Raw genomic sequence first — 14,472 nt, 5'->3', positions numbered from 1 at the left:
TGGCATCCTGTTTGGCCTTGAAAAAAGGCATATATTGAAGATTTCCTTGATTCTGTTTAGACATCTCAGACATTGGTTTTTTAGCCTCTTACCCTTGTCAGTTCATCCTAAACAAGCCTTTCTCTCTTCCTTGTTTGAAAGTGGAGATATTGAACAGTATAGTGCCTGAAGTGACACTTCTGAATTACTTTGCCTAATTTTCTGCATGTGTATGTCTAGGAAAAATTCCATAATCTTAATTCAATTACTTTCTGGTTTTGTTTTTAGGTTAACAAAGCCATTATCCTTTGCAGACTGTGTTGGAGATGAGCTACCATGGGGATGGGAAGCTGCATACGATCCTCAGATTGGTGTCTACTATATCGACCACATAAACCGTAAGTGTTTTCTCTAAGTGCTTTATTGATTATATAAGAAGGCTTAGCCAGATTAGACTCTGTTGTTAGACTCTTAACAAGAACTTGAAGAGGAGAGATTTCTTATGAGACAGTCAAAACTCCCCATAGCAATTCTTTTAGTGCTTTTCCTAAGAAAATAAATGAATGTCTACCGCTGCTACTTCCCCCCCACTTCCTTCCTTCCTTTTAAAAAAACTGCTCTTATATCCTTCTGTTTGTCAAGGACACTTAAAACTGATGTTCTCAAAATGGAGATCAGAACTGCACAGGATTGACTGTTAACCTTAAAACCTCTGTGCCACTAATTAAAACATTCTGTTTTTCTGTTTATACAAACATAAGGAATAACTCCCCATCTTTGCCAAAACTTAACATTCTAATTGGTCTCTCTGTATGCCAGAAACACAAAATCCAGAAGATACTGGAACAATATTCAGTAAATATATTCATAGGAAACTGCATTAAATCTAAATATAACCATATATTCATAATTGCTTTTGTGCTGTGGTTTTCAAACCGAGGGATCCTCAAAGTGAAGGTGAGTCATAGCAGGCAGGCTTCCATGAAAGCCAGCTTGCTCACAGATGTCAATCTCTCCCTGCATTGTGCAACCACAGGGGAAGGCTGGGTGTTTTTTGGGATGCGTTCTCATTAGGCTCAGTAGACCTGACTAGCACCCCATGTAAGCTGTATGTCTGTCCCAGAACTTGCCCCAGAATTCTTTGCCATAGGTAGAAGTTTCTCAGTTGATAAGTTAATGTCCCTCATCCAGACATTAGAGACTGCATTTTGCTACAGTGGTACCTCTAGTTATGAACTTAATTCATTCCAGAGGTCTGTTTTTAACCTGAAACTGTGCTTTAACTAGAGGCGTGCTTTCGCTAATGGGCCCTCTTGCTGCCTCTGCACTGCCAGCACACGATTTCCGTTCTCATCCTAGGGCAAAGTTCTCAACCTGAGGTAACTCTTCCAGGTTAGTGGAGTTTGTAACCTGAAGTGTTTGTAACCTGAGGTGTTTGTAACTCGAGGTACCACTGTACTTCTGACAGTATGGGTGATGTAAAAACCTCAGAAGTAGCTGATCTAATGACACACAAATGGTCCCAAAATTATTAGTTGGGCAGTTGCACGTGGGCTGCACAGAGTGACGTTCCATTGCACAAGCAGAAGTTCACAAGCATAGCATTGGATGCAACCCAGTGTAATTGCTTACTACTTTTCATTTAAGAATTTCTGTCATCTGTGCTGCTGAGATGTTACTTGTTAAAAAGTAGTGAAGAGATTAATCTTCTTGGAACTGTCTGAGCTTTGTGGTGCTTGAGATGTTAAAAATTGTTTTTAATAACAATAAAACCAATTTTGGAAGAGTAGACATAGCACAAAAAGGAAAGGAAAAGCCTGAGTACTTCATGTACTACATTGGTGTACTCTCAGCCTCGCCACAGAGGGAACAAAGTAACATCCTTCATGTTTGTATACCATAACTTGTGAAAGAGCCTGTACATGTATGCTCATAGGGTTTCCCCATGTTATGATGATCATCCCTATTCTCCACCCATATGCACATTTACTCTAAACCAATGTAGTGTGTATAGCCTTGCAGTGACATTTTATCACTAAGCATCAGATATAATAGTAGGGTCTTGCTAACAAATACTCATATCAAAATAAAACCAGGCTCCAAGGGACTGCAGCAATTCTTATCTCTTTAAAATAGAGCACCAGCAAAAAAGGGGTTATCACTTGAGTAAGAAACGATTAAAACATTTATATTCTAATTGACCCTGATAAATATTAAAAGGTGGCTTACTGAAGTCATAATGGTCCATCTAAAGAGCATTCTGTGAAGAAAGGAGAGCCATGGACCAGCTATTGGTTATTATTATCCTAGATTATAGCCAGACATGGCTTGTCTGAGAAATAAGATTAAAACTGCATTAAAATCAGAGGCCATAAAGTACTATGTTTTGTAGTTTGCTAAAAATCTTTACAGGGCTTAGATCCATACTTGAGCTGTCAAGGATGAAGAAACAAACAAGATACAAACTATGCCTATAGCAAACCTGAGACAGCCTGTTTGGAATTTGTTTACACGGCGGGTTTTTACTGGGCATGCTGCACTGGAATGCAACAAAATACACATATTTGTAATGAACTGCCTCTTCTCCTGCTGTGGGCTTTAAAATGTGTGTAGGGGTGAGGTTTTGTAAATGTGTTTTATGGAAGGTGGTGGAATGGGTGTACTTTTGTTTTGCTGAACTGGTTTTACCTCATTGTTTGAGACTGAGGTTTCAGGTACTTAATGCTCTCTTAGTGGTATATTAATCCATGTTGACGGAGCAATTTTGGTGAAACTTTTCTGGAGCACAGTAGACATCAGGTATGTGGGGTATTGGAGTGGGTGTTCTGAAGAGAGCATTCTTTGTTTGAGTTACTGGATGGGAAACTGCCTGTGATAAGGGTCAGAGGCAGGTCATTTGTCTTACATGCTAAAGTTGAGATTATAGCTTTAATTCTCCTGCCTGGAATGCAACAGTCTGATAATTGCTAACTGCAGCACACAGGAGTTTACCAAAAGTTTCATTAACTTTTAGCTGTAGAAATGGCAGTTTGGGGAGGCATTTGTATACATTATCAGTTGTGCAGAAATGTAGATGATGTATTAACAGCTGCACCACTTGCGTTACTGTTAGTCTTTGTACTGTGGAAGGAACATATCTCCCTTTTTTCAGACCATGAGCATTTTGCTTTTTAAAAGAAATGGATGCCAAACTATGCCGGCTATTATTGCAGGTAGGAGGATAATGTTGCATCCCAAGCCTTTTCATGTAGCCTGAATTCTTTTGAAACAGCTGGCATGGTGTAGTGGCTAAGACTGAGAGCTGTCAACCATGGTGTTCCTGGTTCTAGGATTGTCCTTTCCAAGAATTCATGAGGAGGCCGTAGTTAAGGCACTGCTTTCTCAGCCTCTGTTCTCTTCAGAAAGATGAGGATGATAATAGTCACTTACCTTACATGGTGGTGGATTATAGGATGAATGTTCAAATATGCCAACCAAAGCCCCACATAAATGTTAAGTATTATTGTTGAAACCATAAGAATCCCAAGCAGTGATTTCCACCCCTTAGCCGTTCTGAAGAATTGACTTTCAGTATGTGATGACTGTTGGGCTTGATTTACTACCTCCTTTTTTTCATTTTGGTATGGTTTCAGTGTTGCAGTTCAATAAATCAAAGTTGCATATCAGCAGCGCTGCTTGGATAAGTTCCCAATTTGTATTGTAGGCTCAGGATCAGAAAGCAAAAACAGTTAAGAAGAATCCCTTGTTTAGTTTAGTCTTTAGCTTGCTCAAAATATATTTAAGTTCACCTAACTCATGTATGCAATTTTCTTTTTGAAAAGGTACCTCAGGGCTTTTCACATAATTTCAGAATTACAACACTGGTACAAAATAAGGGCAACATGTCTACCAATAGTAGCTTTATGTAGGCTATTGACAGAGAAATGGTGGGTGTATGTGTGAGGTAAATATATATATTCAGAAACTTGTGAGAGAGGTGGCACAGTCACTGTCACAACCCACTATTGATTAGTTATTGTTTGTGCACAACTTCTGGTTCTACAGTTGAGTTACTATATACAAGAGAGGCTTTGGTAAGCTGTTTGCACAGTCAGAACTTACGTGGCCTGTTCTAGCCAGGCAAGGAGATTGTACTGAAAAAATATGGCGCAAGGAAATGCAAGAATAAGGAAGGGCTACCTCCTGGAGTTGTGGCTCTGTTGCATCAACGCTTAGCAGCCAGAGACTCAGGGCTTTCCCCCCGCCCCAACCAGAACTCACCAAAACTCAGTTCCAGCACCTCTCAGGTGGGTGCCATTGCCATTATAAGAGAACAAGAGAGGCATTCATGGTGAGTTTTGGCACCTCTTTTTCTAGAAATATAGCACTGCAGAGACTGGTGGTGGTTTTTTGTTGTTGTTTTTTAAGTGGACCTATAGCTTCACATCTTTCTGGAGCTTCTCACAGCCAGTATCCAGAGCACCTATGGGGTTTGTGTTTCCCTTCTAAGTAGTCCAGTTGGATGGTAGGTCTGAGGCTGCTTGTTGGGGATTGAGTCACCATACCGAAACTTCTGCCCAGGCAGAATTGCCACTAGTTCTGGAGTCCCGGAGAGAATGATGGGCAAGCCCAGGTCTGGAATCAAGGTCCCAATAAGGGACAATGGGGTCCCTCATATTGGAGGCCCATAGTGGAAGACTGTTATTATAGGGAAGGGCCTCTAGCTGAGCTTCATGAAGCATGGAGTCCCCAGGTCTCCATTTGTGCTAGAGGGCTCTCTGGGACCATGTTCCTCCTCCTCTGCATAGGAGATCTCATTGGGGCTCAGTTCTGAGTCTGGATTCTGATGCTTAGGCAGGAGAAGAGAAAACAGAATCTAATGCTATATTCATACACACACAAAAACGAGTTGGACCAAACCTCAAGACGTATCTAAGCAAACAAGTACTGTTGCCCATATAACATCTGTACAGTTTTCCCCTCAAAAGACTAACACTAGGTTTGATTGCTGAAAGAACAGGTAATCCTCTTTTTTCTGCACAGGACAGGTACAATTACAACTAGAAAAAACACAGCATTATTCTCAAATGTCTTGGGAAAAGACACCTTCTTATAACAGCTTGACTTGTAAGTTGCTAGAAATCCTCTCCACTTCTCACAAGCCACAGTGTTGGAATTAATGTTTAACCAAGTCAAAATATTTTGCAGGAGCCTGAAGCTGCTAACCGATGTAAGCATCTCACCCATCATGATCTGAAAAGAGTTGTGTAATACGATGTATCATTTGTGGCCATTTCAGCAACATGTTCACATGTTTTATCCACCCTCACCCCCCGTGTTGCTACTTTTATGTTTCTGGCAGGATTTCCCTCCTGTGCCAAATGTATGGAGGCAGATGATGGATTTAAATAGTGCGCGCGTGTGCGCGCGCACACCCCCCCCCCTCAGCTTGAGATCTCAGCATATAAATGGTTATTTTTCTAAAACATCTACTAACTTCAAATGAAAATGCCAATGTCTGATGACTCTCACTATGATGCAGACTTCATGACCCTTCATCACAATATGGCAATTTGTATGTTTGTGTCCATTGTTGTTTTTTTGTAAAGTGTTTGTGTCCATTGTTGTTGACGACGACTTCCTGCTGCTTATGAATGGTTCCCTTGTAAGGTTCTCAAAGGTTATAGACCGAACAAATGTCTTGTGTCTTGCTCTGAATCAACGGCACAGACTGTTCTTTAGTACCTGGAGACATAGGTGAAGTATACTGGCAATGAGAGGATTATTTGCTCCTGGGCCCTTTCCTGTACAAGTCCTGGCAGAATTGGGATTGGAGATCCCAGTAAGGAGCACTGGAACAGGAAGTGTTTGCCTAGAAGCATTTATGTCAGGTAATGCCCGTTCCCACCAACTTGTGAGTGCCAGAAGAGGCGTTGGGATGGATCCTTAGCCGACATGGCCAGGAGGTGCTCCCCACTGCTCTGTTGTCATGTATCCCCTTAAGGGAGGTTACGGGGTGCCGCATGTCCAGATACTCAGCTCAGGGGTTGATCGTTGCACCCCTGTCATGGTGATCTTGGTGGGTCACCCAGATGTGATGCGTGTTGCAGGGTGACCCTTTACCTTGTTCAACTCTGTTTAATCATCAACCTGCACACGGGCTTGTTGATTTCAGGATACATACCCAATGCCTACATCAAACCATCTGACATCCGCAATGAATGAAAGTTATGGACTTATTTCCTTCCAACATTCTTGTCCTGTGTCTTTTGTTGTATGTCCTTTGCACCTGGGACTGCAATCGGGAATCAATGCACTGCCTGAGATGGAAGGGAAGATGCAGTCATGGTGAAGTCAAGAAGGATAATACTATTACTTTCCCTTCTACTTTCTGAAGCTTTAAGAAGCACCAGCGTGCTTACCAGCTAGCTTCTGATTGAAGTTTTGGCAGATTGCCTCTTTGTTTCAGGGTTTGACATATGGACCTTGGTTAATTTAATGCTTTAGTATGGAAATGTCTGAGCTCCAAAAGTGACCTGCTTTCTCTTAGCTTCTTCCGTGTTGTCATTCAGCTGTGGGTTAATGACTCTTTTATATAGGGTGCAGATACCCTCGCCCCATTGGGATTGATTGGGATCAATCAGTTTGTGGAAAGGACACCTGTATACACCTAGCTTTCAAGGGATGCCACCTTCACCACCCAGCTAACCAGTAGAGCAGAAATGACATATCTGCAGGAATTCAGTGGCTTCGTGAAGTCTTGACCCCCCATGGTAATGTTTTTAGTTAAGTTACCTTCCATGGATCTCACCTAGCAATGCCAACACTAGAATACAGCAGGAAGCTTGATAAATTTAGAAATTCTAGTTTTGCATGCTATTGTTGGTAAAGAAGGTAAGTAACAGATTGTTAGCCAGTTTCATGAGTGGGTGTTTAATTATGTTGACCTAGTCTCCGCAGCGTGAATTGTGCACTAATGACTTGCAGTCAAAAAGCATGTTGTAGAAAAGATGCATGGCTCCAATTTTTAGGGTTGATGGAAGCATGCCATACTTTATGAAGTGTTGATTAGGTGGCTAATCACGCTAGCAATTAATGAATTACATCTACGTTGATTGGACTGGGGTTCAGTCCCCCTTTTTGCTTTTTAGGTTTTGTTTTACGTTTGACATTTCAATTGTATGATGGTAATACACTTTCTCTTTAAGTAGGGAGAAACATAAGTAAAGCTTCTTCAGTAGATGTTTTGAAAGGAAACCCATGAAAAATAAAAGTACCTGGTGTTTTACGCACTATTTAATTTTACATTAAATGTATGGCAGTTGGGTTTGATTTCATTTTTCATAAAGAACAGCTTCAAACTGCGGGGGGCGGGGGGGCGGACCTGGGTTGTGTTAGCACTAAAATACTGTTTTGTTCAAACACAGCATGCTCTTTCTGCAAATCTGCACACTCTGCCTTGGGAGTAAGCCCCATTAATTACAATGTCCCTTCTGTAGGATTCTGCTCTGTCCCGTTAACCCTTTCTTTTTCCAAATAGCATTGCCTTTACAGTGGAACCTCTACTCAAGCCACAATCCGTTCCGGAGGCCCGTCCTTATGGCGAAATGGGTCGCTGGTAAAAGTGCCATTGTGCATAGGCGCATTCAGCGGCAGCCCGCTTCTGTGCATGTGCAGACGGCGGCAGCTGCTTCTGCATATGCGCGAATCACGGCAAACCCGGTGTTTACTTCTGGGTTTGCCACGGTCGTGACTTGGAACGGGCCTAAGTAGAGCGGGACGTAAGTAGAGGTTCTACTGTAGCTTGATTTGTTTTCCCTCCCTAAGTTATAGCTGGGGTAGGGGGATCAGGATTGGGACTTCAGCAACGAGGGAGGGGATATTTAATGCTTTCCCCTCCCACCATGGTTCTGATGACCATCCCTTTCCCAACATTTGGGACTGTTGAAAAGGGACTGTCCACCTGGCTACAGAATGTCATTTTGGATTTCACAGGTCTGGTAGCAGAGTTGCTTTTCCATTTGCAGCTTGAAGCTGAACAGTGACAGTTGGGTGCTTTTAAATTTCTCATTTCTTCAAGCATCCCAAGGATTTAAACATGTGATTCAGTGTATTTCAGTTTCTTTTCTGATAGTCTCGGGAAATGTAAGGCAGAGGACCTAATTTTCCAACAAAGTCATACCGACAAAAGGTACATATGACAATGTGTGACAACAGAGGTACAGTCTCTTATATTACAGTGTTGTGCTTGAGAAAGATGGGAAACTGTGTTGTCTACAAGCTATTTAGTCAGAGGAAGAGAAAACTCTGGTCCCTCACTGCTTTCTTTAAGTGCATAAAATTTTTATTTGAGCCAGCAGCTTAGAAGAGCAAATGGGTCCAAAGATTTGAGTTCTTTTTTCCTCCCTCAGCACAAGAAATTGACAACCTAGCCTGAAATTACTTGCTGTTCTCCACTATGGAAGAACAAGAATACAAATGTTCATGATCCCCAGAAACACCATATGCCTTACACAAAAGGACAGTTAACTCAAAGAATAGAGATCAATTCCATGGTATGACATTTCAATCAAGCCTGACAGAGTCAAGAGAAATGCTCTTTTGTTATGGAATTACAATTGCACTGAAATTTATACAGGTAGATTGCAGCGCAGACCAGAGCTTCATATCTGCATGCAGAATGCTCTCTGAGTAAATATGTTTTTATTGGGAATAAATGGTGTTTATGAATCGAATTTATGGGCTCATATTTAACTGGTGCTCTGAAAATTATTTTTACTGCAAAATATGCTATTTTGCTGTCATCATTTGTGTTCCAAGTAACAGCAGTTCTGAAACAGCATAGGCGTACTGCTCTCTTCTGCTTTGCTACCAAAGGCAAGCTTGAATTATGTCTGACTTATTCCAATTGCTCTTATTTGAGGGAAGCAAGGTTGCAGCAAATATTCTGCAGATGCTTGCTGTGTGGTGTATCCAGCTTTGACTTTGCTACCTTGAAGGGGAAGGGTAACCTTTTTCTTTAATGCAAGCAGGACTGGCTTTTGTCCCGCTGCTTTGTGGATGTAAAAGTACACTGCCCTGCTGTTAGGAATAGATGGCCTGTGAAACCCCCAGTAGGCTGAAATTCACCCACGTAGCCTTAATTTATATACCCGTTTGCCACTTGTGAGACAGTCAACCTTTTCATGCTATTTCTTGTAACAGCCATAGAGTGGACGCCATCTTTAGAAAACTTAGGGTTTGGAAATCATTATTCGAAAGGATCTTAATTTTTCCTAAACCTGGAACGTTTCAGAAACAATATGACCAGCTTTTCAGGACTGAGACGATCACAACTGATTTTGTTTTCATATTCAGAAACAAAAATTGTGGCCACATGAGGTTTCTTAAAGGCGAAAATAAATAAAATTGCTTGATTTGTGAGACTGTAAGTGCTAAAAAACGCACACCCTGCATTGAAACAGCTTTGTCCTTGTCCTACAGTCACAAGGACAGCATTGCTGTGGGCCACATTTTAGGACTCTGCAGGCTACTCCTTTAGTTTGGGCCACACATTGAGCAATCCTGACTTAAACCTACTGAGCAATTACCTGAAATGTGTTCGCAGATATGGCTTTTCTCTCTTGTGAGATTATTTTCCATTACGACTAGTGCTGCTCTCTTAAAGTACAACCGCAATCATTACATTCATCCCCCAAAGCCCAACAGAACTGCCTTTATCCTGTTTGATTGTAGAATCATTATGAAATCCCATTTGATGCTTTGAGTTTGCTTTCATGATCACTTCCCCTTAACCACCCCAATAATTGTTATTTTTGCATAGGTTAGTGTGTATGCCCCCCCCAAAAATAATAATAATAATAATAAATACACACACAAAAGCAGTAGGAAAAAAGGCTCTCTCTGTCTCAACTAGAATTTCTCCAGAGTGTTTTCTGCCTCATGATGCCCAAGGGAAAGACTTGCTCCTGGCTCCTGGCTCTGAGATTTAAGGATGTATGCTGGTGCCCATAGGGATGATCTCCCCCTTTCTCTGTGAAAGGAGGGGAAAAGGTGCATTTTGAAGACAAGGGCAATGGAGGGAACATCTCCTGTGCTCTGTCTTTGCTTGGGAAACACCTCTTTGTTTCTGCTTGCCTTGACTGCATGTGGCTTTTGCCAGCTTCTCTGCTTTATATAAAAATTATTTGTATGGGGTGTTAGTGGAGGGGTCGTGCCTCTGGTGGGAGACACATTGTACTCCTTCTGGGATAGTTTGTCCCCACCCTGCACTGAGCTTTCACCTGTGGCTCCTAAAAGCTGTCAGCATGTGACAATGGCCACACCCCAGTGAATAGCTTTGACAACCCAGCTAAACCAGGTGATGGTATACAATGGATCTCAAACCCTCAATGAATTAGGGACTTTCCCTGCATGTGAAGACAGGCTGCACTGGATTGAGTGGATGAGACAAGTAGTGGGTCAAATGGTCAAGAAGGCAATTTCTGCGTTTGCTGTAGAGGAAAGTGAGGGGCAGATGGGGCTCATCAACCTGGGGAGGTAGCCCATCAGAAGGAAAACTCTGATCCTAAACCTCCATTGCCTTGCGAGATATCTTTGGGAGAAGAAAAGGCAAAGGAGTAAACCCTACACAAACCCAGAGTGGAATCCCTAAGATGGTTGGATGGTGCCTTGTACGACTTCTTTCAGCAACTCCTGCAGCCAGGTTGGTGCCAAATGTATTGCTCTGGTTTCCTTTGGAGCAGATCGGCGAGGCTGAGAGGGAGGTCGTCGCCTGAGCAGCCCAGGACCTCCATGCACACAGGAGGTCTTGCACCCCAGGGAGGTCACTTTGATGCTGCTAACAACAGCAGTTTGACTTCACCCCTGGAGGCTCGCATCACTCTCCCTTGAGACCAACAAAATTATTTGGATGGGGAGAAGCATCCTATTAAGCGTATGAGAAATCAGCGGTATATAAAGTTGGCACCTCTTATTTTCCTTACATATGCTTGTGTAAAAACAAATACTATCTATCTCTAGTCTTGTTTTGAGTATATTTGGCAAAACTTTCCATACAAATGTACCTACATAAACTGTATTTGAGTTTAAGGGGGCGCATGGAAAGCATTCTGATTCCTTTTTCTTTTTTTAAAAAAGAGCTACTTCCTCATTTACTTGCCTCTTGAATTCACATCAGAGTGTAGCAGTAGGAAGATTAAATGTGTAGGACTATTGAGCATTATTGGCAATTGATACCACTAGGGACCTTCCTCTGCTGCAGCAGAAGCTAACCAAACATATGTTTAAAGTCTATTGTGGTGCATTGGAGTTACTGTTTGCACTGGATAATTTAAGTAGGCAAAAGTAGAGAAAGTGTCTTCGAGAAGTATATGTAACTAACGTTAGAGCTAGGAGAAGCACTTGAACCTAAATCAGTATCTTGGATTAATGTTTTCCTAGAGAGCTTTGAAGATATAAAGTACTGTTTAAGAGTTATACACTATAGCATCTTTCATCAACATAAATTGAACTCATTGACCTGAGATTTTCTTAAAACCTGAATCTTTATCTGAAATGCCTTAAAGGTTTAAACATTCTTTTCTGCCTTTTATATAGGAGAACAGCAGGCTGAAAGTAGTAAAGAACATAGAGCATAACATCATACATGTTGCATTTAAAAATTGCTTTTTCTCTTAAACTTCTTCAGTCCTAAGATACTTTGGAAGTAATCTCAGTTCTTAACATGTTTTATACCTAAATATCCGTGGGACAAAAATGTTATTGGATCCATCAGTTGTATTCAGTGTTAGTCCTTCTCAGGGTAGAGCTATCAAAATTAACTGACTTTCATTATTTTCTTTGGGTCTACTCTGACCCATTGTATTGCTTGAGTATGGTGAAAAATGGGTAGATAATGCAGAGGTTCAAAATGTGATTCAGTAAAGATGTCACTTAAAACTTGCAAGGTAATAGAACAAAGCTTTTTAAACAAGTCCTTTGGACATCACTAATTTGAATGTGGCTAAGCTTGACCAGTTTTATTGTACTAAATAAAAGCTTTTACAACTGCATTTCTCCAGAAACCACACAGATAGAAGATCCAAGAAAACAATGGAGGCAAGAACAAGAGAAAATGCTGAAAGATTATCTTACAGTAGCACAAGATGCACTCAGCACTCAGAAAGAACTGTACCATGTGAAAGAACAGAGGCTAGCACTTGCTTTGGATGAATATGTGAGGCTGAATGATGCTTACAAGGAGAAATCAAGTTCTCATACAAGCTGTACGTACCTTAGAAATACGGTATTTGTATCTTTTTATTCATTCATTTGTTGCTGTAATAGTAGTAGTAGTAGTAAATTTGTACCCCACCCATCTGACTGGGTTGCCCCAGCCACTCAGGGTGGCTTCCCGCATATATGAAAACATAGTAAAACATTAAACTTTAAAAAGCTTCCCTGTACAGGGCTGCCTTCAGCTGTCTTCTAAAAGTTCCTTGACATCTGATGGGAGGGCCTCCCACAGGGCCACTACCAAGAAGGCCCGCTCCCTTGTTCCCTGTAGCTTTATTTCTCGCAGTGTGGGAACCACCACAAGGCCCTTTGTGCTGTATCTCAGTGTCCATGCTTCTTCAGGTATACAGGGCTAAGATCATTTCGGGCTTTAAAGATCAGCACCAGCACTTTGAATTGTGCGCGGAAATGTACTGGGAACCAATGTAGGTCTTTCAGGAACCGTGTTATATGGCCTTGGCAGTTGCTCCCACTCACCAGTCTAGCTGCCACATTCTGGATTAGTTGTAGTTTCTGAGTCACCTTCAAAGGTAACCCCACATAGAGCACATTGCAGTAGCCCAAGCAGGAGATAACCAGCACATGTACCACTCTGGTGAGACAGTACGCAGACAGGTAGGGTCTCAGCTGTGTACCAAATGGAGCTGGTAGACAGCTGCCCTGGACACAGAATTAGCTTGTGACTCCATGGACAGCTTTGAGTCCAAAATGACTCCCAGGTTGGGTAGCTGTTCCTTCAGGGGCTCAGTTACCCCATTCAAGACTAGAGAGTTCCCCACACCTGCCCGTCCTCTGTCCCACAGAAACAATACTTCTGTCTTTTTGGGATTCAGCCACAATCTGTTAGCTGCCATCCATCCTCCAACCACCTCCAGACTAGTGATGGGTGAAACTGTCAGTTTTGATTCCTCTCCGTTCCCAGCCATTTTCACATCAGTTTGCTATATATATAAAAAGTCACTACAAAAATTATATGCATGTGTACATTTTCGTGCACTTTTCTCCTAGCATACACATTTTTGAATTAAATTCTGCTTGATGTGCAATTTGCAAGCAATTTCCCCTAATATGGTACATTTTTGTACACATATTTTGAGTGGCGAACTACATTGCAAGATTCAGACAGGTGCGAATTCTGAAGGATAGTTCTGTTTTATTTTGCATCCTGGTTCAGGAAGTGCAAATTAGGTAGTTTCCTGTTAAAATGCAAAATGAATGAATTTTTCCTCCATCCCCATTATGGGTGTGTCAAAATGAATTTTAATCTTGGGCCAGTTTTAAACACCCCCCAAAAAGGCCAGTTGCTTGTTCATTTGTGTGACTTTCACTCGTGTATCATCTTCTAATAATTTTATGGTTGATAGAAAGAAAATGTATTTGAATATTTGTTGTTCTCGTGCTGTAGCTTTGGCTGTAATGCAACAATGTGATGCAATTAAACAATGAGCCATTTCTCAGCTGGTTAAATATATTTTCCATTTTCTTTAAATTTTCCTAATAAGTATTTTCAAGCTCCTCTTCCAGCACTAAGTATGACCCTGATATTCTGAAGGCGGAAATCTCCACTACAAGATTAAGGGTAAGAATGCTTAATTTGGGGAAATGTGTGTCATCTGTGGTGTTTCTTGTTAGACATTTGCCGTCCAGGCACTGAAATCCAAATGAAATGTTTGCTGGGTTTTTTGCGCATGCACATACGAACACATTTGGTGTGCGTGCGTGGACATTAGCAGTACTAATAATACGAATAGCACTTGGCAGTTCCAATAATATGAATTGTACTTGGTTTAGGGTATGTTGATGCTTGTTGGTGGTTTGTAGAAGCGTGTTGTAGCAGAAAATAATGTTGTTTTTAAATGCAGTACATATTGTAGCATGTGTAGATTGACTTCCAGATGGGAACTTCTTGGTTTCTGAGTTAGTGTAGTGTAGACACACACACCAAAAAAAGTGGCCTTTGGGGATCCTCTCCCGCTTGCATGTTTACTCTCTGTTTCATTCTCTCTCTCCAAGCTATGTCAGTAGGTGCTATGTCTCTTGAATGAGAACAGGTGGCATGCGCACACATCCAGTGACAAATTAACTTAAGCAAGTAAATGTTAAATTCAACTTTAATTACTATAATGAGGCTATCCAAATAAAGAGGTGTCTTAATCTGGCATGTCTCTTGCATTAGTCGCTTGTTCAGGAACATCAAGAGGAAGATAGAATTCCTTTGTGTTCAACAAATACTAACAA

General features: G+C 41.4%; 1 protein-coding gene across 2 annotated transcripts in view; it reads left to right on the top strand.

Moving 5' to 3' along the window:
* The window catches only part of WWC2 (WW and C2 domain containing 2), a 111,698-nt gene that overhangs the window by 39,695 nt on the left and 57,531 nt on the right, over positions 1 to 14,472 (top strand). For both annotated transcript variants that reach the window (XM_081875243.1, XM_081875244.1), the window contains exons 2-4: positions 268 to 377; positions 12,021 to 12,224; positions 13,737 to 13,813. In XM_081875243.1, the coding sequence (XP_081731369.1) occupies positions 268 to 377; positions 12,021 to 12,224; positions 13,737 to 13,813 (391 nt within the window). The remainder of the gene's footprint in view (positions 1 to 267; positions 378 to 12,020; positions 12,225 to 13,736; positions 13,814 to 14,472) is intronic.

This window comes from Podarcis erhardii (genome assembly GCF_964252035.2).
Source record: "Podarcis erhardii genome assembly, chromosome: 9".
Classification (NCBI taxonomy): Eukaryota; Metazoa; Chordata; class Lepidosauria; order Squamata; family Lacertidae; genus Podarcis; species Podarcis erhardii.
Note: the sequence above shows the minus strand (reverse complement) of the source record. Positions and strands in the feature narration are given on the sequence as shown.